The following is a 24,132-nucleotide window of genomic DNA, read 5'->3' on the forward strand; positions in this document are numbered from 1 at the left end:
TCTCAAAAATGTAAGGTTCAGTGTGGAAAGCAAGTGCAGAAGGGTAGGGGAGATACAGAATTTATGTAAGTTTAGAAACATAAAAACGGTGTGGTTTAATGTTTTATTTAAAAACTTAGGGCAGGGGTGCCTGGGTGGCTCAGTCGGTTAAGTGTCCGTCTTCGGCTCAGGTCATGATCTCACGGTTCATGGGTTCGAGCCCCTCGTCGGGCTCTGTGCTGACACCTCAGAGCCTGGAGCCTGCTTTGGATTCTGTGTCTCCCTCTCTCTCTGTCCCTCCTTGGTGCAATCCCTCTCTCTCTCTCTCTTTGTCTGTCTGTCTGTCTGTCTGTCTCTCTCTCTCTCTCTCTCTCTCTCAAAAATAAACATGTAAAAAAAATTAGGTGCAAATATGACAAATGCCAACATATATCCTTTCCAGCTGGTGGATACATGGGTGTTTGTTACGACATTCTGTGTGCTTTTCTGCACTTGAAAATTTTTTCCCCAACCAAAAACAGATTCATGACTGGAGAAATACAGGAGGTTTCCTGCTGGCCCAGGAGGATGGTGCCGTGTTAATTGGTGACCGAACGGAAGCAGAGCGTCTCTGCTCCGTGTCCGCGTCCATCTTCTCTGTTAGGGAGAATGGCCTGGAAACAGGAAAGCTGAGCAGGACCTGGGAGTCCCACTCAGTGAGGGGAGAGGGTCTACAGAGCCGCTGTGATGGAGTGGAGGTCTCCAGCTTCCGAGGAATTGGATCCCAGGCGGATAATACGTAAGATCCACTGTCCACAGCGCCTGAGAAGTCATGGGGGGACAGAGGATGAGCCGGCCGTGGGGAACAGACTCCAGAGGAGGGTTTGTCCAAACTGCAAACAGGTGCACCTGTCCCAGGCTCGGTTCGGAAACAGATTTCCGCACAGATGACTGGACCATTAGAAGGGAGCCAGCCAGCGTGGGCTCATTCTTTGGGACTGAGTCGGCTCGGGATCTGGGTTTGACTGTGGGCCAGCCGGGGACGCAGGGCTGCACGGGGACTCCAGCCTCCTCCTGGGGGAGCTTTCCCACGGTGTCCTGCTGGGCTCGGTCCTCCTTCTTGTTTTTATCAGTTGGGTAAAGGTGGTGCAGGCAGCAACGCGATGCAGTTTCCAGAAAGAATGGACAGTGCACCGAGGAGTGATGTTCCCCATGGCTGTCAGAGGCCAGAACACTGGGCTGGAATCCACAGGAAACATTTGCAACCTGAGGACCATGTCATGGGCAGGGTTCCCCGGGGGACAGACCCTGGGATGGAGTTTAATGTGTGCGGGGGGGTCATTAGATGCATCTATGTAAGACAGGGGATGGAAGTTTGGGGAGGTTGCCGCTGGGGAGTTAGAGCCGTGATGGAGCCCCAGCAACGGCATCTGCCAGCACCATGGGAAACTCTAGAACCAGAATGGCCCCCTGGGGTTGTTCCGAGTTGGGCTGGGACATCCTCAACCGGTCGTGGGATGGGAGCCGCCCCTCACAGGCACCTGCCCCCAGCTGCCCACATTCCCTGCTGCTGGGCCAACAAGCATTTCCTCGAAGGGGACCGGAGCGGGACGTCCCAGTGTCCACCACAACGTGAACGGATGATTGTACAAAAAAAGAAAGCGACAGCCAGCAAAACAGACGTGTGTGGCCTCCGAGAGACGAGGGCTCGGACTAAGGGGCATCTCTTTTGCACCCCTTAGTTGGGCAGAACCTCCGTGGAGCGTACTGGGAAGTGGGAGCTCCTAGTCCTGGGAAGAATGCGCATCCCCGAGTTGCTTTTTAAAGAAATTTGTCAGCTGCAGGAGCCATCAACGTGAGTGATGCTGGTAGTTCCAGGGGTCCAGTCCTAGGAAATCATCTGAAATACGGACACCATTTTCTGCACAGAGACGTTCGTGGCCATGTTACTGGTAGCGGCGAAAACCTGGAAAGAGCCAGCCCACCTGTCCGGGGAGCTGTTGATGGCATCCTCCTGATGGGCTGTCAGCAGCCACCAAAAATAGGCAACAAGGCGGGGAGCATGTGAGGGCACAGGGCTGCCGTTTGCAACCGTTGAAGACATAATCACTGGTTCAATAAACAAAGCAGAGGATCGGCGAGACCGGTAGCTTTGTTAGGTTAAGCGAGTTATCTTTTTCAGAATTCCCTCCATCGGTTATGATGTGCTTTTAATACCTTGGGAGTGAAGAAAGAATATTCTCGATGGGTCGGGTAGGACCGGACTTGGTAGCAGTCTTGGAGAAACTGTGTGGAGGCTCAGGATGAGCGGACAGAGTGGCCCGGCCGCTAAGGTCGCACGGCACCTGGCTGTGTTCACAGCGCTGTTAGAGAAGACCGTGGGTGCCTGTCTCAGGTCTGGACACCAGGGGGGCTGGGCGGCCGTGGACCCGTATGGCTGTGGTCCATTTCTTTCTTTCTTTTTTTTTTGTTTTTTTTTTTAACGTTTATTTATTTTTGAGAGAGAGACAGAGCGTGAGTGGGGAGGGTCAGAGAGAGGGAGACACAGAATCCGAAACAGGCTCCAGGCTCTGAGCTGTCAGCACAGAGCCCGACGCGGGGCTCGAACTCACGGACCGCGAGATCATGACCTGAGCTGAAGTCGGATGCTTAACCAACGGAGCCAGGCACCCCTACCCTGGTCCATTTCTATCGGAAAGGCTTCTCTTCTTTGGTTTGACCGAGTGGGAACCTGAGGCCTGGCCTTGGGCTGCCGATCCAAGGCTTCTTTCAAAGCACCCCGCTCAGCACTGGTCAAGTGTGAAGATTTGAAGGTTTTCAGGACCACTGTGGATCAGAAGGGGGTGTGTGTGTGTCCAGGCATGTGTTTTTCTGGTTGCATGTGTGCATTGTAAAATAAATGCTATAGAACCGTGCAGGGAAAGCTGCATTGCCCCCTCCTTGGGCAGCTATTAGTTTAGCATCCATACTTCATGTGTCTTTTCTTTCTGCACATTGCTAAGTGCTAATGGATGCCGCTACTCTTTTGCACAAGCTGGTGCTTTGGCCGTCTCTCTACGGCACCATGGTATTTGCGTGTCGTTGATCATTTCTTGAGGGTATCTCTGGTTATTCACAGTTGAAAACGGGGGAGCGGTGAGCACGTGAGTGGGCTCGTTCAGGGTAAATAGCCCAGCCTCCAACGTCTGGGTGGAGAGTCTGGCAAGTTCCCCAAGTTTGGTATTTGGAACCCCAACGCACGTGGGTCAGAGCCCCTAGGAGTCGACCCAGCTCAGTTTCCTTCCTTTTTTTTTTTTTTTTTTTCCAATGCTTATTTATTTATTTTGAGAGAGCGAGAGAGAGAGAGTGAGCACAAGCTGGGGAGGGAGACACAGAATCTGAAGGAGGCTCCAGGCTCCAAGCTGTCAGCACAGAGCCTGATTTGGGGCTCGAACCCACGAACCGTGAGATCATGACCTGAGCCAAAGTCGGATGCTTAACCGACTGAGCCCTCCAGGCGCCCCCCAGTTTCCTTCCTTCCTCCATAGTGGGGCTGAAGATGCCTGAATTCGGTGGGGAGCTGGGGCTGGTCCTATCCCTATCAGCTCTCCAGATTGTTGATCCTGCCGGAAAGACGGCACATGGACAGCTCACAGCAGGGATGGACTCCCTGGCCAGGTCTCCCTCTGGCTTCGTGTCCCTCTGGACCACCTCGTAACCTTAATTGGTGCTCCAGATTCACGCTTGGGCGGTTCCCTTCACCTGGGACTGATAGTTACCTGGCTCCTCTTGTCACAGGTCCCTGCCCAGGGAAATCCCCTGGTGGCCCTGCCGGTCCCACCACACTCCTCTCTCCCTGTCCGCCCCCCTCTTCCTCTAGAAATGGCACAAATGCAGTTTATGCGCAGGACCTTCCAGAAGCTGACCCTGAGATAAGGCTTTGCTTGCATGTGTCTATTTGGGAGGAGATCCAGGCGTGCTGGCGTGGGGTGGGAGGCAGGAAGTGTTACGAGGCCCGTTACTGCTGCGGACTGCTGAGCCACGGGACCAGAGAGCCACGTAAAGCACGCGTTGGAGTTAGGCAGCCCAGTGAGGAGGGAGCTGGGATAGTGATCCTCTAAATCGCCCTATGTTCTTGGTCGAGAGCCGTTTCCAGGCGGTTTGTTGTGCTGGACCACAGCTTGCTGGGGTTGTCACTGCAGCCAGAGTAAATCCTTCGTGCAGAGTCAGGAGGGCCCAGCACCTGCCGCCCACGGGGTGCCCAGGGCTGGCCCTCTACCTTTTCAAGTCAGCTGAGCATAGGTGAAACCCTCCAGAACCTTCCAGCCCCTTCGGAGCTGAGCCCCAAATTTTGGGTTTGTCCAGTGATCCCAGACGCAGGCTCACTTTCCCTCCATCCTGAGGGAATTTTGACTCTTGGCAGCTCTCCCCAGGATCAGCCCCTTTCCTTCCAGCTCACGATCCTGTCTGGGACCGGGGACAGCGCCCTGTATCCCTCTGTCCCCAAGTGCTCCCTGCAGGAGCTGGCGGGGGAGCAGATGGGCACCGGCCGGGAGTGTGGCAGGCCTGGGGTCCACCTGTTCCACCGCTTTCCAGCTCCGCTGCACGTCGTGAAGGGTCAGTCCCGCGTGTGAAAGCACCTGGCCGCCCAAAGTGCCAGCGGGCTTCCCAGATGATAGCCTCCTTCCGGTTGTTTCAAGCGTTGAAAATCCCCGATGCCTTCCTTCCTCCAAACCCTGGCAATAATGGGCCGCTGCTCAGGGAGGCCCCGCGGTGTGCCTGCCCCCCGCGCCCCAGCAGCCCCCCCCCCCGGGGGGCGGGGCGAGGGACCTTTCGAGTTGCTCACTCACCATGTCCTCGCTTCCTGGGGACGAGGCTGGGTCTGAGCTGGGAGCTTAGGCCAAGGTCAGTGCCATCTCATCAGAGAGCCCCCTGGACCACCTGACCCAGGATAGGTCCACGCTCCCCACTCGCCCTCCCCCCCGTCCCCTCATCCAACTGCTTTTCCTACGGCATCACTGCTGACTGGCATTACATGTTCTATCTGGCGTCACAGCAGGACAGGGTTTCTTTTGTTCCCGTGTGTCCTCAGTGCCTAGAACAGAACCCAGCACGTGGAAAGAACGGACTGACTCGGGTCTGGTCCCCAGAGGTACCAAATGTGCTCCGACACCTGGTCTCTGAACGTGCCCTCCTTGTGCCTTCACAAGGAGGGCAAGTTTAGTCCCTGTGCAGGGTGAGGGTCCCCAACCCCACCGGGGGAGTTGCCATGCTGTGCTCTACGCCCCCCACTTGTCCGGCCTGACTTTTGCAGCACAGGGCCCAGCAGATGATGCACGTGGCTTCCTGGCACCCTCTGCTCTCTTTCAGAGAAAGGCCCCAGCGAGGACCCCCGGCCTGAGGAGAGGCCCACAGAAGGTGAGGCTCTGTCCACCTCCCCCGTCACACCCCACCTCTCCTCGCCTCCCCCGCCCTTCCTCTCCCCATTGTCTCCAACACGCCGTTGGAGGTGAGGGTCCTGTGGGCTTCCTAAAGGTGGGAGGAGTTTACAGATGTGTCTTCCAGAACTAGGAGGCACCTGGTCAGAGGTACAAGCAGCTCTTTGTGGTGCGCGAAATGCAGAGCATCCTCTTTGTTTTTATACACACCCTGCTTCTTTCACAAAGGTTTTAAGTCTGGAGACTGAGCAAGTAGAATGGAGGCCGGAAAGCATAAAATTGGCTTTGTGTCCAACAGACCGGCTCATTCTCAGGAACACTGCGCATTCCCTTCCTGTTGAGTGAGAGTAGTGTGCAGGAAGAGAGATCAAAGCGGGGATGTGTGTGTTTCCTCTTGGGGGTTTCTGCCCCTGGAATGGAATGAGTGGCTGTGAGAGGAGAGAATGGTCATTTCCCCAAACCCAGCCTGACCAGGGGCAGGGATAGAAAACTCCACTGCCACCTGGTGGCGGCATACTCAATTTACAGGCTTACCATTCCCCCACTAGCTAAGTCACTTCCCGAGCTGGTCTAGAGTGACAGACACACCCTTAGAAAGGTCTCTGGTCATTCTTCGGCTGCAAAATTGCCAAAATCTTCCAAATCACCATTCAGCCCTGGTGGTACCTTAGACCCGATTTTAAGAGCAGACGTTTGAGTTTGGGAACCCTGCGGACCAGTCTGGGGGTGCCATTTCTGGGGAAAGAGGTTACCTGCCGCCGCCACCCGGCCTTCCCCCCCCTTCCAAGGTCCCAATGCGGGGTCATTCTTGGTGCTGGCAGAGCTGGGACATGAGCTGAGGAGCGGGGTCCTGCTGCCCCTGGGGAGGCCCAACAGGCTGCCTTTTGCCTTCCAGACAGCCACGGTGACGTGATCCGGCCCCTGCGGAAGCAGGTGGAACTGCTCTTCAACACGCGATACGGTGAGCAAGGAGCTGGACAGGCCCAGGGTGGCCGGCCCTCCTTCCAGCCACCCTGTTTTCAGAGGGACTCTGGGCCCCGCTGCTCCCTGCACAGGGGCAAGGGAGGGAGGGGCGGGGGGGGGGGGTGCTGGGGCGCACTGGGAAGGAGATGGGGACACCCAGGGAAACTGAGGCATTGCCCTCCCCCCCTAAACGCGTCCCCCAGCCTTCTTCATCCACACGCTCCCTCGGTCTGCCTCAGCCGCACATTAGAGAGCCCATTCTGTTCACTGCAGTGACCGCTCTTCTGTTCTCACAGACACCCTCATCCAGGGTCCTCAGGAGGACTCTTATATAGCAAGGACTTTCCTACTTGGGAGTCCAGGAAAGAGGGTATGGGAGGGGAGAGGAGGCTATTCTTTTGTTAGGCCCCAGTGGTTTGCCGGGCACTGGCTAGGGGTTTCACATGAGCTCTCCCGTCCCGCAAAACCCTTGCGTCCTCATACCCATTTTACGGATGAGGAAAAATAAGGCCTAGGGAGATGATTCGGCTTGTCTGAGCGTGAGTGGCAGTGAGTGGCTGGCCTGGGTCTCCAACCTATCCCATTCCTAAGCTGCGGTGCTGGGCCACACAGAGTTTGGGGGTTATTTCTGGTGGGAGGGGGGCTCCGGAAGGCCATACCAGCAGCACAGGGGATAGGGGGCTTGGATGGAGCCAATGCCAGGTGTCACCAGCCATCAGTGGTTTCAGTGCATGAGGGCACTGACTATGTGTGGGTTTGGGGGTCCCACTGACTCGGGTTCACACCCCCCAGCCCTGGGGCTCTGCCACTGAATCATGTCCCCTCTGAGCTCCCGGTCTCTTACCTGCAGACTGGGGGTAACAGTATCCATCTCTCAGGAGGGTTGGGGGGGTCAACTAACACCTGACTCTCGAGAGCCCTCGCACCTGCACATGCATGCACGCATGCACGCACACACCCCGCACAGACGCGGGAGGCTAGAGCGGAGGCTCATAGCCCCCGTAGCCCTGGGTGGCCCTACAGCAGCCATGTCTCCGCAGCCAAGGCCATTGGCATCTCGGAGCCCGTCAAGGTGCCCTACTCCAAGTTCCTGATGTACCCGGAGGAGCTGTTTGTGGTGGGGCTGCCTGAAGGCATCTCCCTCCGCAGGCCCAACTGCTTCGGGATCGCCAAGCTCCGGAAGATCCTGGAAGCCAGCAACAGCATCCAGTTTGTCATCAAGAGGTAAGGGCTGGCCGCGTCCACGGGGGGGCCCTCCAGGCTTGCCCGGCGCCTGGGAGAAGCACCAAATCGTGGGGGGAAAAAATCGTCTCATTTTTGTCTTCTTTTTTTTTTTTTTTAAAGTTCATTTTGAGAGAGACAGAGAGAGCCAGTGGGGAGGATGGGGAGAGAGGGAGGGAGAGAATCCCAATCAGTCTCTGCACTGTCAGTGCGGAGCCCAGCACGGGGCTTGAACCCACAAAGCCGTGAGATAACCGCCCAGGCACCCTTGCTTTTGCCTTCGAGGGCCCAGCGGAGCGCCAGGGGATCCAGCCTGTGTGCCCAGCTCAGATATAAAATCCGTGAGGAAAAGGTGGAGGTAGCTACTGAATTAAGGCGGGGAGGGGTGTCTGGGGTGACCTGTTTGTTGCTACTGTTACATCATGTAAATTTAGGCTTGGTTTGGTTGAAAGTGGCAAGAAAGAGGAGAGTGTTAAGGGTTTGTCCCCCCTCCCTGGGGGAGTAGATGGCCCCCCAAATTGGGAGATTCATGGCAGCCTTTGTGCCTAGAGTGGCAGGCGGGTGACGGGGTGTGGAGCCGGGCGCCCTCCCACGGGGCCTGGTTTGCACCAGGAGGAACAAGGAAGGGGGTGCTCCGAGGGACCCAAATAATGGACATGTGGTGCCTTCCTTCAACAAGTACATCTTGAGTGCAAGCTGTGTGCAGGTTGTGAGAAGCAGCAAATGCTGAGTTCTACCCTTGAGTTGGCCAGTCTCATTGACTAAAACTACCATATAATGTCAGGCAAAGGCAAATGCTATGACACAGGGTCAGGGGGCAGAGAAGGGCAGGAGGAACCTATTTAAGGAAGCAAGGCATGTTGATATCTGGCGAAAGGGTGTTCAGGCAGAGGGAGTGGCAGGTGCAAAGGCCCTGAGGCAGGGGCACATTCACATGTTTGAAGACTAGTGAGGTGCTGGTGTGACTAGGCAGACTGAGGGAGAAAAGAGTGGTAAAGCCTGGGAGGGAGCAGGGGCTGGATCATGCAGGGTCTCGGACAGGCTTCAAGAGTTCGGATTTTACTTTACATTTAATGAGAACTCACTGGAAGATTCGGAGGAGAATATGACATGATCTGGTCTTTTTTTTTTTTTTTTTTTAATGAGGTGGAGGGTGACCTGAGGATTGTGGGCAGGGGCAGCAGCAGGGACCGGCGAGGAGGCTTTCCTCTGGCCCCATGGACCGGGTGGGAGCTTGGTGAGAAGTTAGGTTCAGGCAGCATTCTGAAGATGGGCTGTCGGGATTTGCTGACATGTTGGCCGTGGGGTGGGAGAGAGAGGGGGGCCCGAATGACTCCGTCAAGGCTGATCCCCTGGGGGGGCGGTAATCCATTCTCTGAGATGGAAGGGGTGGAGGCTGCCGTCCGGAGTCACCCCCCCCCCCCCCGCGCCCCCCCCCCCCCGGGGGGGGGGGGGCTTCTGGTGGATGGATACCCAAAACTCACCCCCTGGGCAGGGCAGACGTCAGGGTGGGGACAGGGCATTGGGACCCAAATGTCCTGAATGTCCACTTTCAGGAGGGAAGGGACACATGGGGGCTGCCTGCCCCGTCCCTCCCTCCAAGTCGAGAACCTGAAAGCCTCGGAGGTAGGAGCCAAGTCAGGAGCGCCTCCTCAGTAAGCTGACCTGGGTCGATGTTTAGTGCAGGGACAGCCTTTCTCCTGTGCTCACGAGCAGTTTTTTGTGCCCCTTTATACTTAGAAAGGGAGGCCGATGAGCCTGGTGACACTCGGTCTCCTGGGGCTGAGTCTGCACCTCCTGTTACTGCCCATGACCTTGGGCAAGCTGCTCGGGGTGTCCAATGGGAAGCACCATACGCTTCCCAGAGCGGCAGTCTGGAGGTCGAGGCTCAGCCAAGGGCCTGGTGCACTGTAAGTACTCGATCAAGATGGGTTTGTTTTTTTTCTAGCAGCAGGTGTGTTAGAGTTTAATTCATATTCAGCAAAATTCACCTTTTTTTTTTTTAAAGTTGTTTATTTACCTTGAGAGAGAGAAAGACTTAGGGGAGGGGCTGAGAGAGAGAAGAGAACCCCAAGCAGGCCGTGTGCTGCCAGGTGGAGCCCGTTGTGGAGCTCGAACTCATGAACTGAGAGGTCGTAACCTGAGCGGAAATCAAGAGTCGGAGGCTCAACCGACTGAGCCACCCAGGCGCCCCTCGCCCTTTGTAAGTGTACCCTCTTTGAACTCTGACAAGCTCTTACAGTCGTATAACCGCCACTGTAATCAGGATACAGAACAGTCCTGTCACCCCCAAAATTTCCCGTGTCCCCTTTGTTGGCCACCCTAGAGCCCCTGGCAACTGCCGATCGACCTTCTGTCATCATTTTGCCTTTTCCAGAATGTCCTTCAAATGCAGCGGTCCAGTGCTCAGCCTTTTGAGTTGACTTCTTTCTCTTAGCTTTTGAGAGAAATTCATGTGGTTGCCTGGATAAGGATTTCACGTCTTTTAAAATATATCAGTTTTGAAAAGTAAGTTTAGGGGCGCCTGGGTGGCTCATTCGGTTAAGCGTCCGACTCTTAATTGCAGTTCAGGTCATGATCTCGCGGTTCGTGAGTTTGAGCCCCGCATCCGGCTCTGTAGTGACCATGTGGAGCCTGCTTGGGATTCTCTCTCTTTCTCTGCCCCTCCCCTGCACTCGCCCACTCTCTCAAAATAAATAAAATAAAATAAAGTAAAATAAAATAAAATAAAGTAAAATAAAATAAAATAAAATAAAATAAAGTAAAATAAAGTAAAATAAAATAAAGTAAAATAAAATAAAGTAAAATAAAATAAAGTAAAATAAAGTAAAGTATAAAATAAAGTAAAAGAAAATAAAGTAAAAGAAAATAAAGTAAAAGAAAATAAAGTAAAAGAAAATAAAGTAAGATAAAATAAAGTAAGATAAAGTAAAGTAAGATAAAGTAAAGTAAGATAAAGTAAAGTAAGATAAAGTAAAGTAAGATAAAGTAAAGTAAAGTAAAGTAAAGTAAAAGAAAGTAAAGTAAGATAAAATAAAGTAAGATAAAATAAAGTAAAATAAAATAAAGTAAAGTAAAGTAAAAGAAAATAAAAAGTAAGTTTAACTGATTACAGTTTTCTGCAAGCCAAGCAAAGAAAATGGCTCAAGTGGGAGAGAGCGATGGCTTTTGCCGGGCATTTGGGGCTGTGGAGCAAAGGCTTTGCTGGGTAATTTTAAGAGACTGAGCCCTTAGTGTACTTACTTTGTTATTTCTCATTTTAAAACTCAGCAAAACTACTGTTGGGAGTATTAAGTGAGAAAGAGCCACCTCTCATTTTAATCTTACTTTAGGAAAGGGTGCGTTGGGGGGCGATGTAAATGTTCTAGAATTAGGTAGAAGGACAGCTGTATAAACAACTTTGTGAATGTGCTGAAAACCACAGATTGGTATACTTTAAATTTTTTTTTTAATGTTTATTTATTTTTGAGAAAGAGAGAGAGAGTGTGAGCAGGGGAGGGTCAGAGAGAGAGGGAGACACAGAATCGGAAGCAGGCTCCAACTCCAACGCGGGGCTCGAACTCACGAACCGTGAGATCATGACCTGAGCCGAAGTCGGACGCTTAACCAACACCACCCAGGCGCCTGAGATTGGTGTACTTTAAAGATGAATGTTATGGTATATGCATTCCATCCGAATAAGGAATATGTATGTACCTCATGGATATGTATGTAGATATGCATATTAGCGTGCTGGGCCGGCAGTAACAAAGTGTAACAGACATTTATCTCCCCTGGCTCTGGAGACCGGAAGTCCAAGATCAAGGTGTGGCAGGTCGCGTTTCTCTGGGGGCCTCTTTCTCTGGCTTGCAGGTGGTCACCTCTTCACTGTGCCTTCATATGGCCTTTTCTCTATGTACATACATCCCAGGTGGCTCTTTCCATGTGACCTAATTCCTTCTTCTTATAAGGGCACCAGTCAGGGGATGAGGGTCCGCCCGACGTCCTCATGTAAATTTAACCACCTTTTAAAAGACACTGGCTTCAAATACAGTCACATCCCAAGGTACGGGGGGGTCCGGGCTTCAATATATGAAATTTGGGGGAGATACAGTTCAGCCCATAAAAATATAAAGTTGACCTTTGAACAGTACAGGGATTAGAGGGGTGTCTGGGTGGCTCAGTCGGTTAAGTGTCCAACTCTTGGTCAGGACCTCATAGTCCATGAGATTGAGCCCCATGTAGGGCTCTCTGCTGAGAGTGCAGAGCCTGCTTCGGATTCTCTCTCTCCCTCTCTCCCTTCCCCTCCCCTGCTCGTGTGCATGCACACACATGTAAGCATGTGTTCATGCACTCTCTCTCAAAATAAATAAACATTTAAAAAAAATGGAGGTTAGGAGTCCTGACACCCCCCAGTCCCCATGCAGTTGAAAATTCACGTGTCACTTTTGACTCCCCAAAAACTTAACTACTTACCTCTGAAACTAATGTAACATTGTATGTCAACTATAATCAGGCATAAAAAAAGAATAGGAAAAAAAAAAAGTAACTACTAACAACCCACTGTTGACCCGGAAGCCTTACCAATAACATAAACAGCTAGTTAACACGAATTTGTATGTTGTATGTATTATATACCATATTTTTACAACAAAGTAAGCTAGAAAAAAAGAAAATGTTCAGAAAATGTAAAGAAGTGGGGTGCCTGGGTGGCTCATTCGGTTAAGCATCCTGACTTTGGCTCAGGTCATGATCTCGCGGTCCAGGAGCTCAAGCCCCGAGTCGGGCTGTCAGCACAAAGCCCACTTCAGATCCTCTGTCCGCTCTCTCTCTGCCCCTTCCCCACATGCACGTGCACTCTCTCTCAAAAATAAATAAACATCTTAAAAAATTTATAAACAGAGGGGTGCCTGGATGGCTCAGTCGGTTGAGCGTCTGACTTCGGCTCAGGTCATGATCTCAAGGTTCGTGGGTTCGAACCCCGCATTGGGCTCTGTGCTGACAGCCCAGAGCCTGGAGCTTCGGATTCTGTGTCTCCCTCTCTCTCTACCCCTCCCCCACTTGTGCTCTGTCTCTGTCTCTCTCTTTCTCTCTCTTTCAAAACTAAGCACCCCAAATTTTTCTAAAAACTTAGAAAATGTACAGAAGAGAAGAGCATTTACAGTACTGAACTGTATTTTTTGGAAAAAAATCTGTATGTGAGTGGACCCACACAGTTCAAACACATGTCCGTCAAGGGTCAACTGCACATTTGTATATATGAGAAGTCATCACCTGCAGGAGATGTCAGTAATTGACCGACACACTTTCTGCCTGTACCTGACCTCCACATCCTTGTGGAGGACATACATTGGACAACCTCTACCAGTCATTACAACTGGCACAAATCAGATTAAACTTTCTAAACTTTTGATCGGAAAGCATTCTTTACACCCCGATCCTTGAGCTTGTAAGCCAGATGTTCATATTCTTTGGTGCATTCTTGTGGGGAGAGGACCCCTTGCTTTCATCAAATTCTCCAAAGTTTAGAAACCTTTTGGAAACTTAAAATCTTGGGTGGGTTCACACGGATAGGAAATTGCTACCCGGGAGTTGTGGCGGAGGGCTCTGGCTGATGTAACGCCACAGTGAGATCTGATCCTGACCACAGGGCATTAGCAGATGCCACAGGTTCAGGGCACGGTCTCCAACAAGACCACGCCCACTTCAGACCCCAGCTGCAAGTTTGGGGGTCCCTAGGCCACCTACACTTCTGAGCATCTGGTCCTAAATCTGAGGCTTCCCACAACTCCCTGCAAGTTCAGTAACTAGCTAGAACAACTCCCAGACCTCGGGAACGTCCTGTATTACAATTACCATTTTATATAAAGGGTACTGACCAGGACCAGCCAAATGGCACTCACAAAAGGCGAGGTCCCCATGTTATCAGGGCATATGTCACCCTCCAGCCCCGAGTTCAGTGTCCATGATTATCATTGGGATTCTTTCCATAGGCGTGCTCGATCGGGTCATTGGCCATGTGACTGAGCTCAGTCTGTAGAAATTAGGAGGGTGGGCTGATAGCAGGTGGCTCAGAGCCTCAGCCCTCTGACGTGGTCAGTCTTCCAGAATCCCACATCATCTCCCTAGCGTAAACTTCGGTGTGATCCCAGGGTCCCAACCAGGAATAATAATAACGAAGACGCTCCCGTCACTCGAGAAATAACCAAAGATGAGCGTTTACCTCCCAGGAACCAGAGACAGAGACCAAAGTCTTTATCATATAGCACGGATTCTCAATGCCCTGTTTGTAATGCAGACTTGTCCAGCTAGAGCAGGCCTGTCCTGGAGTCTGTGGCAGGCTGAGGATGTTGGGGAGGTCAGGCTGGCTGGAGGAGGGCTGACGGGCCAGGGGGGACGATGGAGTGGGACGGGTAGTGGAAAACTACTCCTTCGAATCTCCTGACGGGTGTCGTGGGGGTGGGGTGCTGGACCAGGGTTCAGTGTGAGTATGGGTCTGTGGGTGAGGCTGCTGGGAGAGGTAATGAGCTCTCCGTCACCGGGGTAACCAAGAAGTGGCCCAGAGGAGACCCTGCCTAGAAGGGAGACCAAAGGCCAGACTCAGGGCACCCCCACCGCAGGTCAGGCGGCCAGTGGATGAGGATTTGCTGCCTTTCCTGGCAGCGGGCACGTGGGCACGTGCCCCAAGCTGGGCTCACAGGGCCTGAGGGAGGAGGACACACGGCCCTGCCTTGGAGCCCAGCCTCAGGGGCCAGAAGAGGCCTCAGGCTGCATTTAGAAACTTCTCCACCACTACCTCTTCCCCTTCTTCTTATGGGGAAACAGAGTCCCAGAAAGTGAAATGACGTCCCCACTGTCACCTGCAAGAGTCAGGAGCCGAGCGGGGCTCCCGCTGTGTCAGACGAGACAGCAGAGGCCCTGGTGGGGAGGTGTCTCGGCTGTGTGTGGCGGGGGGGGGCGGGGGCCTTTTCTGAGCCCTGCCCGATCCCACTGTGTGGTCCTGGGCACGTTGCTCAGTCTCCGCATCCTGTGAATGGAGTGATGGAAACAGTGCCCGCCTCAAGGGGGTTGAGAGAGCGCGCCATGACATCTGGGGGGGTCTCTGTGGGGTCTGGAGATACAGGTATTAGTGCAGAGCTGGGGTCGGTCCCCGAGGCCCCGACTGCAAGTGACCCAGCAGCTCTCGGGTGTCAGCCGGAGACCCGGGACCTACCCTGTCGCTCTGAGATCTTGCCGCCTGCTTCTGCACTTCAAACTGGCCCCGTGGGGAAGCATCACAGAACTGAGTGACGATGGGTTGGGGTCAGGCTGGCCTCCCTCAGAGCCCAGCACAGCCCCCCCAGTACCACACGTGGGTCGGCAGGACAAGGGCGAAGGACGGGGACCCCACACCTGGGCTGTCCAGGGCTGGGAGGGCCTGTTGCACAGCTGGGTAAGCTGAGGCCCAGGGGTGCAGACTGAAGCTCTACCAGGAAGGCCCGGAGGGGCCTCAGCGATTGCCCTGCTGTCGTGTTTTCCAGACCCGAGCTGCTCACCGAGGGAGTCAAAGAGCCCATCGCGGACAGCCAAGGTACCCCGTTCAGGGACGCGGGCTGAGGCGCCCGCCGGGCGTGGGAGGGGTCCCAGGTCTCTGCCACCATCCCTTCTCCCTCTTCCTCTCTCCTGGTCCCGCCTCCCCTGGCGTCCCCCACTGCCCTCTCCACCGGGATCCCCCCTAGAGATACTGCCCCTGTCCCCGGGTCCCAGGAGCTGGCTGTTCACCCTGGCTTCTCTCCTCCCCCTTCCCCGCCCCCAGAGAGGGATTCCGGGGACCCTCTTGTGGACGAGAGCCTGAAGAGACAGGGTTTTCAAGGTAAGGTTGCAGCTCAGGATGGGGTCCGCTGTCCCAGTGCCATGACCTTGACCTGGCTTGGGTTTGGAGGGCCAGGCTGCGGGTGGGAGGGGCTGGCCCCCACCGTCACAGCCTGGGGGTCTGAGTGAGGCTGGCTGGCAGGTGGGGCGGGAAGAAGAGTCTCCCTAAGAGTGCAGGGGGGTGGCAGGGTGCAGGAGCGCACCCACTGTCCCCTCTGGGGAGGCGGTCAGCTGTGCTCGATGCCTGAAGCCAAAAAAGGGCGAGGTCCCCAAGTGCAAGGGGGTTCTATGGACAAGGAGAACCGTGGCTGGGCCACGAAGGGGTGAGGGACAGTGAGTGGGGCGGAAGATGGATGGAAGGCGGGAGAAGCTTGAGCAAATGCAGGGGAGAGCCAGAAGCAGGAAGTCCACGTGCCGAGTTGGGACAGCTCCGGGGTGTGGCCGTGAGTCCCCGAGGGTGGGCTGTTCCCCGGGTGGCCCCTAGGTGGTCCCTGCGGCTCTGAGGAGAGAGTGAGGTCAGCGAGACCAGCCCAGGGAGTGGGGGGCCCAGAGATAGGACCCCAATCCCAGGGGGACGGCTGCTCACTGCCCTGTCTCTCTCTCTCCCTCCCGGGCAGCCAGAACTTGGCCACAGTGAGGGGCGCTCACGACCCCCACCCCACCCGTGACTCCTTGTACCCCGCCTCACAGAGGACGGGGGTCCTCCCCGTAACCCCCCCCCCCCCACCACTCGACCGCCCAGAGGTCCACTCCCTCCTTCCCTGTCTCTCTCCCCGGGCTGTGCCAGGCTGCAGTCTCTCGAGGTCAGGGGCCTGTCTGGGGCCCCCATGGCATGGGCTGGCACATGGGCTCCCTAGCAGATACCCCGCCCCCCCCCGGGTGAGAGAGGGACCCGGGGTGGCCCTCCCCACCGAACCCCTGCTCCTAGCCTGCTCTTCCTCGGGCCGTCTCTCACCTCTCAGGCTCATTTACTGGTTTAGTGGTTTTCAAATGTCAACAATTAACTAAATTTCCCACTCATTGCTGTTGTCACAACAGTGTGCGTCCTTCCGGAAAAACCTACATCTCCGTCTAGATGTTAGTTCTGAAGGACTCTGAGGGGCCCGCTCTGGGGAGGAGTTCCCCGTAATTAGGCAATCCTGTTCCTTAAAAAGTCCCCAAGTGCCTTTTAATTGGACAACCTCAAATCCATAATTGTTTTTCACTTTGCAGAAAACTACGACGCTCGACTCTCGCGCATCGACATCGCCAACACGCTGCGGGAGCAAGTCCAGGACCTGTTCAATAAGAAATACGGTGAGCCCCGGGGTACCCAGGCGGAAGGGCAGCCTGGCTGCCGCGGGAAGAGAGGCAGACGCTTCCTGCTGGTAGCCGTGGTCATTTCTGGGGAAACCATTCGCTCGCTCACAGGCATTTCTTGAGCACTTACTATGTGCCAGACGCTGGGGATACAGTAGCGAAGAAAACAGAGGCCCTGCCCTCTTGGGCGCTGTAGACCAGCGGGGTCAAGACTGGGCTTGTAATTCGAGAACTACACACAGGGGTGTCTAGGCGGCTCAGTCGGTTAAGCATCCGACTCTTGGTTTCAGCTCAGGTCACGGTCTCCATGATTCTTGACTTTGAGCTTCATGTCAGGCTCTGTGCTAACAGCGTGGAACCTGCTTGGGATTCTCTCTCTCTCTCTCTCTCTCTCTCAATAAATACACATTAAAAAAAAAAAACAAACAACTATAGGGGCGCCTGGGTGGCTCAGTCAGTTAGGCATCCTTCTTCAGCTCAGGTCACGATCTCACGGTCCCTGGGTGTGAGCCCCGCATTGGGACTCCGTGCTGACAGCTCAGAGCCTGGAGCCTGCTTCCGATTCTGTGTCTCCCTCTCTCTCTGCCCCTCCTCCTGTCTCAAAAATAAACAAACATAAAAAAAAAAAGAAAAACTACACACAGGATCTAATAACAATGAGACTCTGTTCCACAATTTTGCAGGAAAAGAGCAGGCTGCTCAAGAGAGAATAACTTGGGTACTTACCTTCAATTGGGAGCCAGGGAGGCCTCTTTAAAGAAAGAACTGAAGGGGTGGGTACAGAGTTACTACCAGAGTATGCAGGAAGGGCAGTCCAGCTGAGGTCATAGCACGTGCAAAGGCCCTGAGGCTTATCCTAGGAAGGGGCAGAAAGCTGAATTGGGGGAGTAGAGCTACAGGAGAGGGACCCTGTAGAGGTGGCCGGAACACAGACACCCCATCACCTAGGGCCTTTAGAGGCAACCGTGTTCTTGGTTTTGTATTGTATGGTGAGGACTGAAGTGACACAAGCCACTTGGTAGTTTTTGTGGTTTGTTTTTTTTTTTTTTAATGTTTATTTTTGAGAGAAACAGAGCACGAGCAGGGCAAGGGCCGAGAGAGAGGGAGACCCAGAATCCGAAGCAGGCTCCGGGCCCTGAGCTGTCAGCACAGGGCCCGACGCGGGGCTCGAACTCACGTACCGTGAGATCATGACCTGAGTCGAAGTCGGGCTCTCACCCGACTGAGCCACCCAGGCGCCCTGCCACTTTGTGGCTTTAAAGCATCTTCCTGGCTCCCCGTGAGAAAGGTGAATGGGGGCAAGAGGGCGGGGTGGGGAGGCCAGCTCGGAGGGTGGAGCCGGAGTGACGGCGGCCTGGGTGGCCCTGGCCGGGATGCCGGAGGAAAGCGGATGGGACCAAGGTGAGCTTCAGAAGTAGGATCAGTGGGCGAGCAGGGAGGGAAAGGCAGGCGTCCGGTTTGAGTCCTGGCTTGGAGAAAACAGGCCAGTGCAGTTAAGATGCTGTATAGTCTCGAGTAACAAAAACAAAGTCGCACTGGCTTCAGCCATCAGGGGTGTACATCGGCTCCTGATCCGGTTACTATGACCACAGAGCAGATCGCCCCGAACCGAGCAGCCTAAAATAGCGGCCACTGGCTCTTTCTCATCTCTCCACATTTCCACGCCGTCCCTCCGCGTGGGCTCCCCAGCATAGCGTCTCCAGGACAGCTGGATTTGCCGGCCGGGTGGAAGCTGTTGCCTTTTGTGGCCCAGCCTCAGAGGTTGTGCTTCGTCACCTCTGCCATGCTCTATTGGTCGAGGTCATTACAAAGTCCCCACCAAGCCCAGGTTCAAGGGGAGGGGACACAGGCCCCAGTTCTCTGTGGGGGAGTGTCGATGTGACGTTAAGAGGAGCACGTGGGATGGGAGAAATATTGGGGCGGCCGTCTTTGGACAGTATAATCAGCCATAGCTCATAGCATGGGAAATCCAGCAGTGGGGCGGCCTTCAGGACCAACTGGATCCAGCAGTTCAGAGATGTCCTTGGTGTCTTTCCACCATGTTGGTATCGTCCCAGGCTGGCTTCCCACTTGCTGGCAAAATGGCCACAGCAGGTTGAGACATCCCACCTGTGCCTTGCGGAAGGGGGTGGGAACTGGCTTTTCCGCAGCATTTCTCCAGAGAGGGAGGGGTTTCTTTCCTAGAATTCCCTGAGCCCTCCCCTTGCTTCTCATTGGCCTCCGTTGAGTCCCATGTCCATCCCTCACCCAATCCCTGCGGCAGGGAAATGCCACGTGCTCACTGGGTTACTGGGCCTGTCACTGTGACAAAAGGGAGGTGGGGTGGAGTAGAGAGAAGGGGCAGCACCCTCACCAAGAGGGGACAGCTTGAAGGGGAGGTGATGGGTTCCAACTTGGATGTGTTGAGTTTGAGGGCTGAGCAGAGATGAGCCGTAGGCAAGTGGAGATCCAGTCCGCTGTTCAGGAGAACGGTCTGGATTGGATGTAAAAATTAGGCCATTGGGTAGAGGAACAAGAAAGAGTAGCCAGACCAGAGGCCGAGGGGCCCTGGTATGCAGAGGTCAGGTCCAGGCAGTGGCAGAGTGACCAGAAAGGTGAGAAACCAGGAAAGTATGGGGTCACGGACATCGAGGAGGAGGCTTCAGGGAGGGGAGCGCGGTCACCTGTGCCAAACTTGACCAAGAGAAAGCAGGCACCCTGCAGGCCACGGGTCATTGGAACAAGAGCCGTTTTGGAGGTGAGAAGTGGAGACAGCAGTGTTCCTGTTTACGGGTCATGGGTATACACTTTCCTTTCTGGCCCAGTTATTTTTCATTGCCAAAATGATCTCTTAGCAGGGCGCCTGGGTGGCTCGGTTGGTTAAGCATCTGACTCTTGGTTTTGGCTCAGGTCATGATCTCACGGATCGTGAGTTCAAGCCCCGAGTCGGGCTCTGCACTGACGGTGTGGAGCCTGCCTGGGATTCTCCCTCTCTCTCCCCACCCCACCCCCCCCCCCCGCTCTGCCCCTCTCCTCGCGTGCACACACGCGTGTGTTCTCCCTCTCTCTCTCAAAATAAATAAACTTAAAAAAAAAAAAGAAGATCGCTTAGCAATACCTGCCATATAAAATAGTCAGCAACCAAGTCAGGATAAAGAATCAAAAAGACGGGAAACCTATCAAAATAGAGTGGATTAGCCGTTGCCAGGGCACAGGGGAGTAGGATGGGAAGTGACTGCTGCTGGGTACAGGGTTTCTTCCTGGAGTGATGAACGCGTCCTGGAGTTAGAGTGTGTTGATACTTTCACAACCTCCTCGAAAAACCACTGGATTGCATAAGTGACACCAGTCATTTTTGTGGTATGGGAATTAGATCTCAATTAAAAAAACAAGAACAGGGGCACCTGGGTGGCTCAGTCGGTTAAGCGTCCAACTTCGGCTCAGGTCCTGATCTCACAGTTTGTGGGTTCAAGCCCCGTGTTGGGCTCCGTGCTGACAGCTCAGAGCCTGGAACCGGCTTCGGATTCTGTCTGTCTGTGTCTCTCTCTCTCTCTCTCTCTCTCTCTCTGCCCCTCCCCTGCTCATGCTCTGTCTGTCAAAAATAAATAAATGTTAAAATTAAAAAAATTTTTTAAAATAAAAGAATACATACATACATACGCACATAAATAAATAGACAAGCAAAAATAGGCCGGAACACTGGCAAAAAGCCAGGGGTAATACGAAGGCACAGAAATTCTGTACTTGGTAGATACAGATGACAGATCAGGCTGTGAGTTTCCCGGGAGCCAGAGCAAAAAGGGAAATGTGGCCAGTTATGCAATTCCCAGTGTCCCTGAGATAAAAATTAGTTTACTGCACAGAGAAGGTTCAGCTGTTCCTTCTCGTGCTGAGTCGGTCAGAGATTTTGTCTTCAGAAAGGGACATCCTGCACCACAACAAGCCCCTTGGAGGGACCGCAGTGTGCTCCTTCCCTCTGCCCAGGAGGGGCTCCACGGTGGACACCATCCAGTCAGCCTCACGGCACCCAGGCCTGCACCTGTGCCCTCGCCGCTGTGGACAGGAGCCACAGGACCGGCCATGCTGTGCCTCGGGGACGGCCACTGACAGCAGGCGGCAAGCCCCGGTGGAGGGTGGCTCAGCAGTGGCCGTGCTGCCCCAGCACTGCCCCTAGGCCACCGTGAGACCCAGCACGTTCACACGGGTGCACACGCAGGGGGCTGGTGCAGGGAGCAAGGTCAAAGCCCAGACGCAGACGGAGGGTCTCAGGTCTGAGCCGAACCCTGCTGGCCTCGGGCTGGCTGCGCCCTTGCCCCCAAATGCAGTCTGCCCTCAGGCCAGGCTGGTCCTGAACCGGCGCGAGGCAGGCCCCGGAGGGGAGGGGGGCGCTGGCCGAGGGCCAGGCCTCCTAGGGAGGGGCCCGCTGCGCCCACAGATACCATCCCGGACAGGGGTTTGCAGCTTCTCAGGCGGTGAGGCCGAGGAGCCTGACCCGCTGCCCTCTCCCCAGCGGCTGGAGCCATATGAGCCCTGCCCGCTCCTCAGCCCCTCAAGGACACACACCGCACCCCTGCACGACCCACTGCTGACTCCCAGGCCCCCGCCGCGTGCCCCCGTGCCACACTCTTCCAGCGCTGCTCTAGCTTCTGATGACACATCTGTCCCTCCTCCACAGGAGAAGCCCTGGGCATCAAGTACCCGGTCCAGGTCCCCTACAAGCGGATCAAGAGTAACCCCGGCTCGGTGATCATCGAGGGGCTCCCCCCGGGAATCCCCTTCCGAAAGCCCTGCACCTTTGGCTCCCAGAACCTGGAGAGGATTCTTGCAGTGGCTGACAAGATCAAGTTCACGGTCACCAGGTGCTCAGGGGGAAGGGTGAGGAGGCAAGACTAGCACGGGTGGGGGCCCTTGGCCTTTCCTTTGATCTGGTCCTGCCTCATTCTGCCCTCCGGTGCCATCCTGGGTCCCAGTGGGGGACAGAAAGGTGGCAGAGGGCCGGCCCGGGCGCAGGGAACCCCACTCAACCACCATGCAGCAGGGATAACCCTCACGACACCTCCTACCTGCCCGCAGCACCCGCTCATTGGCCCCCCGGCCCCCAGGAAGGGCGGTCAGCCCACGTCAGAGGGGAGGTCCCTGAGACGAGAGACTTGCCCAGGGGTCACAGAACCACCAGGGCGGGACTAGCAGGAGGCCCCGGTCACCAGGCCGCCCCCTGGTCAGCGTCCTGCCCCAGTGACGCCTCCCCGGGCATCTTGTTAAAATGCCGTTCCAACGCAGTAGGTGTCGGTGGGCCCCAAACATTTCCGAACTGCTCCCAGGTCCTCGCTCTGATGCCCCTGTCTCTGTTTCTCTTCCAGGCCTTTTCAAGGACTCATCCCAAAGCCTGGTAAGAGGCACTGGCCTGGGGGGCAGGGGGAGGCTGCTTGGCGCGGGGGGCCGGCCGCTGCGCTGGGGGCCAGAGGCCAAAGCCCAGATGCCCGTGGGACACCAGGCCCTGCCATTCCGTCCTCCCACGTCCTCTGGGCACAGGCCCCGGGCACGAGGAGGAAGGTCACACTGGAACCTGAGCCAGAGGAAGGCCCAGCCAGGGATCAGGAGGGCAGGTCGGTGCCCTCCACTCCTGATTAGGGGCCGGGTTGACCTGAGTGTGCGGGTGAGGTTGCTGGCAGGTGGTTTCTAACCACAGAGGGAGGGGCTTGCGCATAAGGACCCGCGAGCGAGGGAGCTTGGTGGTAAGATGCGGGGAAGTGCTTACTTGGCCTTGAATGGTAGGATGCTTCTCCTGATCGCCTTTCCAGGCCCGCGCCCCCTCGCCTCCTCCACGGGCTGTGCCCTGATCCTCCCAAACCCTGAACGAGAGGGGCGCGTGGCTGGCTCGGTGGGTGGAACACGCGACTCTCGATCTTGGGGTCATGAGTTCGAGCCCCATGAGCCCCATAGAGATTACCAAAAAAAAAAAAAAAAAAAAAAAAAAGGCAAGAAACCCAAACCCGGAATGAGCAAGGGTGACGTGACCATCTCATGAGTGCTCTGGGCCGCCCAGGGTCTGCGGGGCTGAGGCTGCATGTGCTGAATTGTTGACCCCAGAACCTGTGTGCGGAGAGACTTGTCCCTGACCTCGCCCCCGCCCTGGCACCCGCCCGGAAGACGCTGCAGCCGCCCCTCGCCCTTAGGGAATGTCGCCCTTAGGGGGGGCTGCACTGATGTGCCGGGAATGGAGGGGTGCCAGTGCCTGGAACCAACACAACCCGCAGGACAGGAATCCAGCCTCACGGTCACGGAGACTGTTCCCCTTGCCCACCTTGGTGCACACTGACCCCTGCTGCCTGGAGCGTTCAGTCCCTGGGCCCAGGCCTGGCTCGGTGAGCTTCTGGGGAAGGAGAGGCCATCAAACTGCAAGGGGACAGGACTTACCGAGGGGTGTAGTGATGGGGCGACTGCTGTTGTCCCGTGGGGACCCTAAAAGGGGGAGCAAGAGCAGGGGCTTGCACAGCTCCTTTCTCACTGGCCGTGGGAGCCACCCGTGGCCCCTGGCCTGTCCCTGCGCCGTGACAGACCGCTCGGCCCTCTGTGGACCTGCTTTGCTCCAGGACCGTGGTAGACAGCCTGTGGTCCGCTCACCCGCCCTGCAGCAGGGGCCCAGTCTGCGGCATCAGGCCCGGCTGGCTCCAGGCTCCGGGGCTGCTAGACATCAGTGCTGAGTGCCCCTGACTCAGCTCCCAGTCACTGCCTGGCCCACCTGGGTTTCTGCCTGAGTCACTGTCATTGCTGGGCAGCAGAGAAGGAACAGCAGCGGAAAGAGTGGCCAGGCTCCCTCTGCTTAGGGAGAGCAGAAATGCAGCGAGGTGGCCTGTGTGCTCCCCGCCCCTCCTTCCAGAAGGAGGCGTCCTCGTGGGGGCCCGAACATGTGACTGCTTGACTGCTTGGGCCGCAGGGCGCGTTCTTTAATGAGTTTGGAAAGCAGGAAAGGAAAAGGGATTCGTGACACCTAACGTGTCCCAGGCTGCAAGACGGGCGCTTTGCACTGTGACCCCTTCCTGCCTGCTTTGTGCGGGGGAAGAAACTGAGCTGCCCAGCTGCCCCACCTGGAGTGGAGGAGCTCCAGAGCCCGCCTGCCTGCAGGGGGGCCCCGTGATCACGGGTGGCCTGGGATTCAGAACAGCCACCAAGCAGTGGAACGTCTGGGGCTGGGAGAGGGCGGGGTCAGCCAGCAGCCTTCCCGCAGACCACAGGGCTTCTGGGCCTTTCCGCTAATGAGGGTTTGCCCTCCAGCTCGGGTTGCTCACTGGCCCACTGGCTGTTGGGACAGCTTCTTGAATCTCAGCCATTGCCCCTGGAGGGGGGCGGCTGCCCCCCCCCCCCCCAGCCTCTGTGCCAGTCCGCTTGGCCACCCACCCACCCGGCCTTTGCTTTGGCTCCTCTGTGCGCAGAGAGCGCCCTTGGAAATGCTTTGTCTGCCCAC

General features: G+C 55.6%; 1 protein-coding gene across 1 annotated transcript in view; it reads left to right on the forward strand.

The window, feature by feature from the left end:
* Window positions 1-24,132, forward strand: part of GTF2IRD1 (GTF2I repeat domain containing 1) — a 117,582-nt gene that overhangs the window by 65,937 nt on the left and 27,513 nt on the right. Inside the window, exons 13-21 of the mRNA XM_040455661.1 lie at window positions 4,392-4,554; window positions 5,275-5,355; window positions 6,271-6,336; window positions 7,379-7,562; window positions 15,059-15,108; window positions 15,334-15,390; window positions 16,602-16,685; window positions 21,343-21,526; window positions 22,028-22,056. Of these exons, the coding sequence (XP_040311595.1) occupies window positions 4,392-4,554; window positions 5,275-5,355; window positions 6,271-6,336; window positions 7,379-7,562; window positions 15,059-15,108; window positions 15,334-15,390; window positions 16,602-16,685; window positions 21,343-21,526; window positions 22,028-22,056 (898 nt within the window). The remainder of the gene's footprint in view (window positions 1-4,391; window positions 4,555-5,274; window positions 5,356-6,270; window positions 6,337-7,378; window positions 7,563-15,058; window positions 15,109-15,333; window positions 15,391-16,601; window positions 16,686-21,342; window positions 21,527-22,027; window positions 22,057-24,132) is intronic.

This window comes from Herpailurus yagouaroundi, unplaced genomic scaffold, assembly GCF_014898765.1.
Source record: "Herpailurus yagouaroundi ecotype Mexico unplaced genomic scaffold, PumYag 216, whole genome shotgun sequence".
Classification (NCBI taxonomy): Eukaryota; Metazoa; Chordata; class Mammalia; order Carnivora; family Felidae; genus Herpailurus; species Herpailurus yagouaroundi.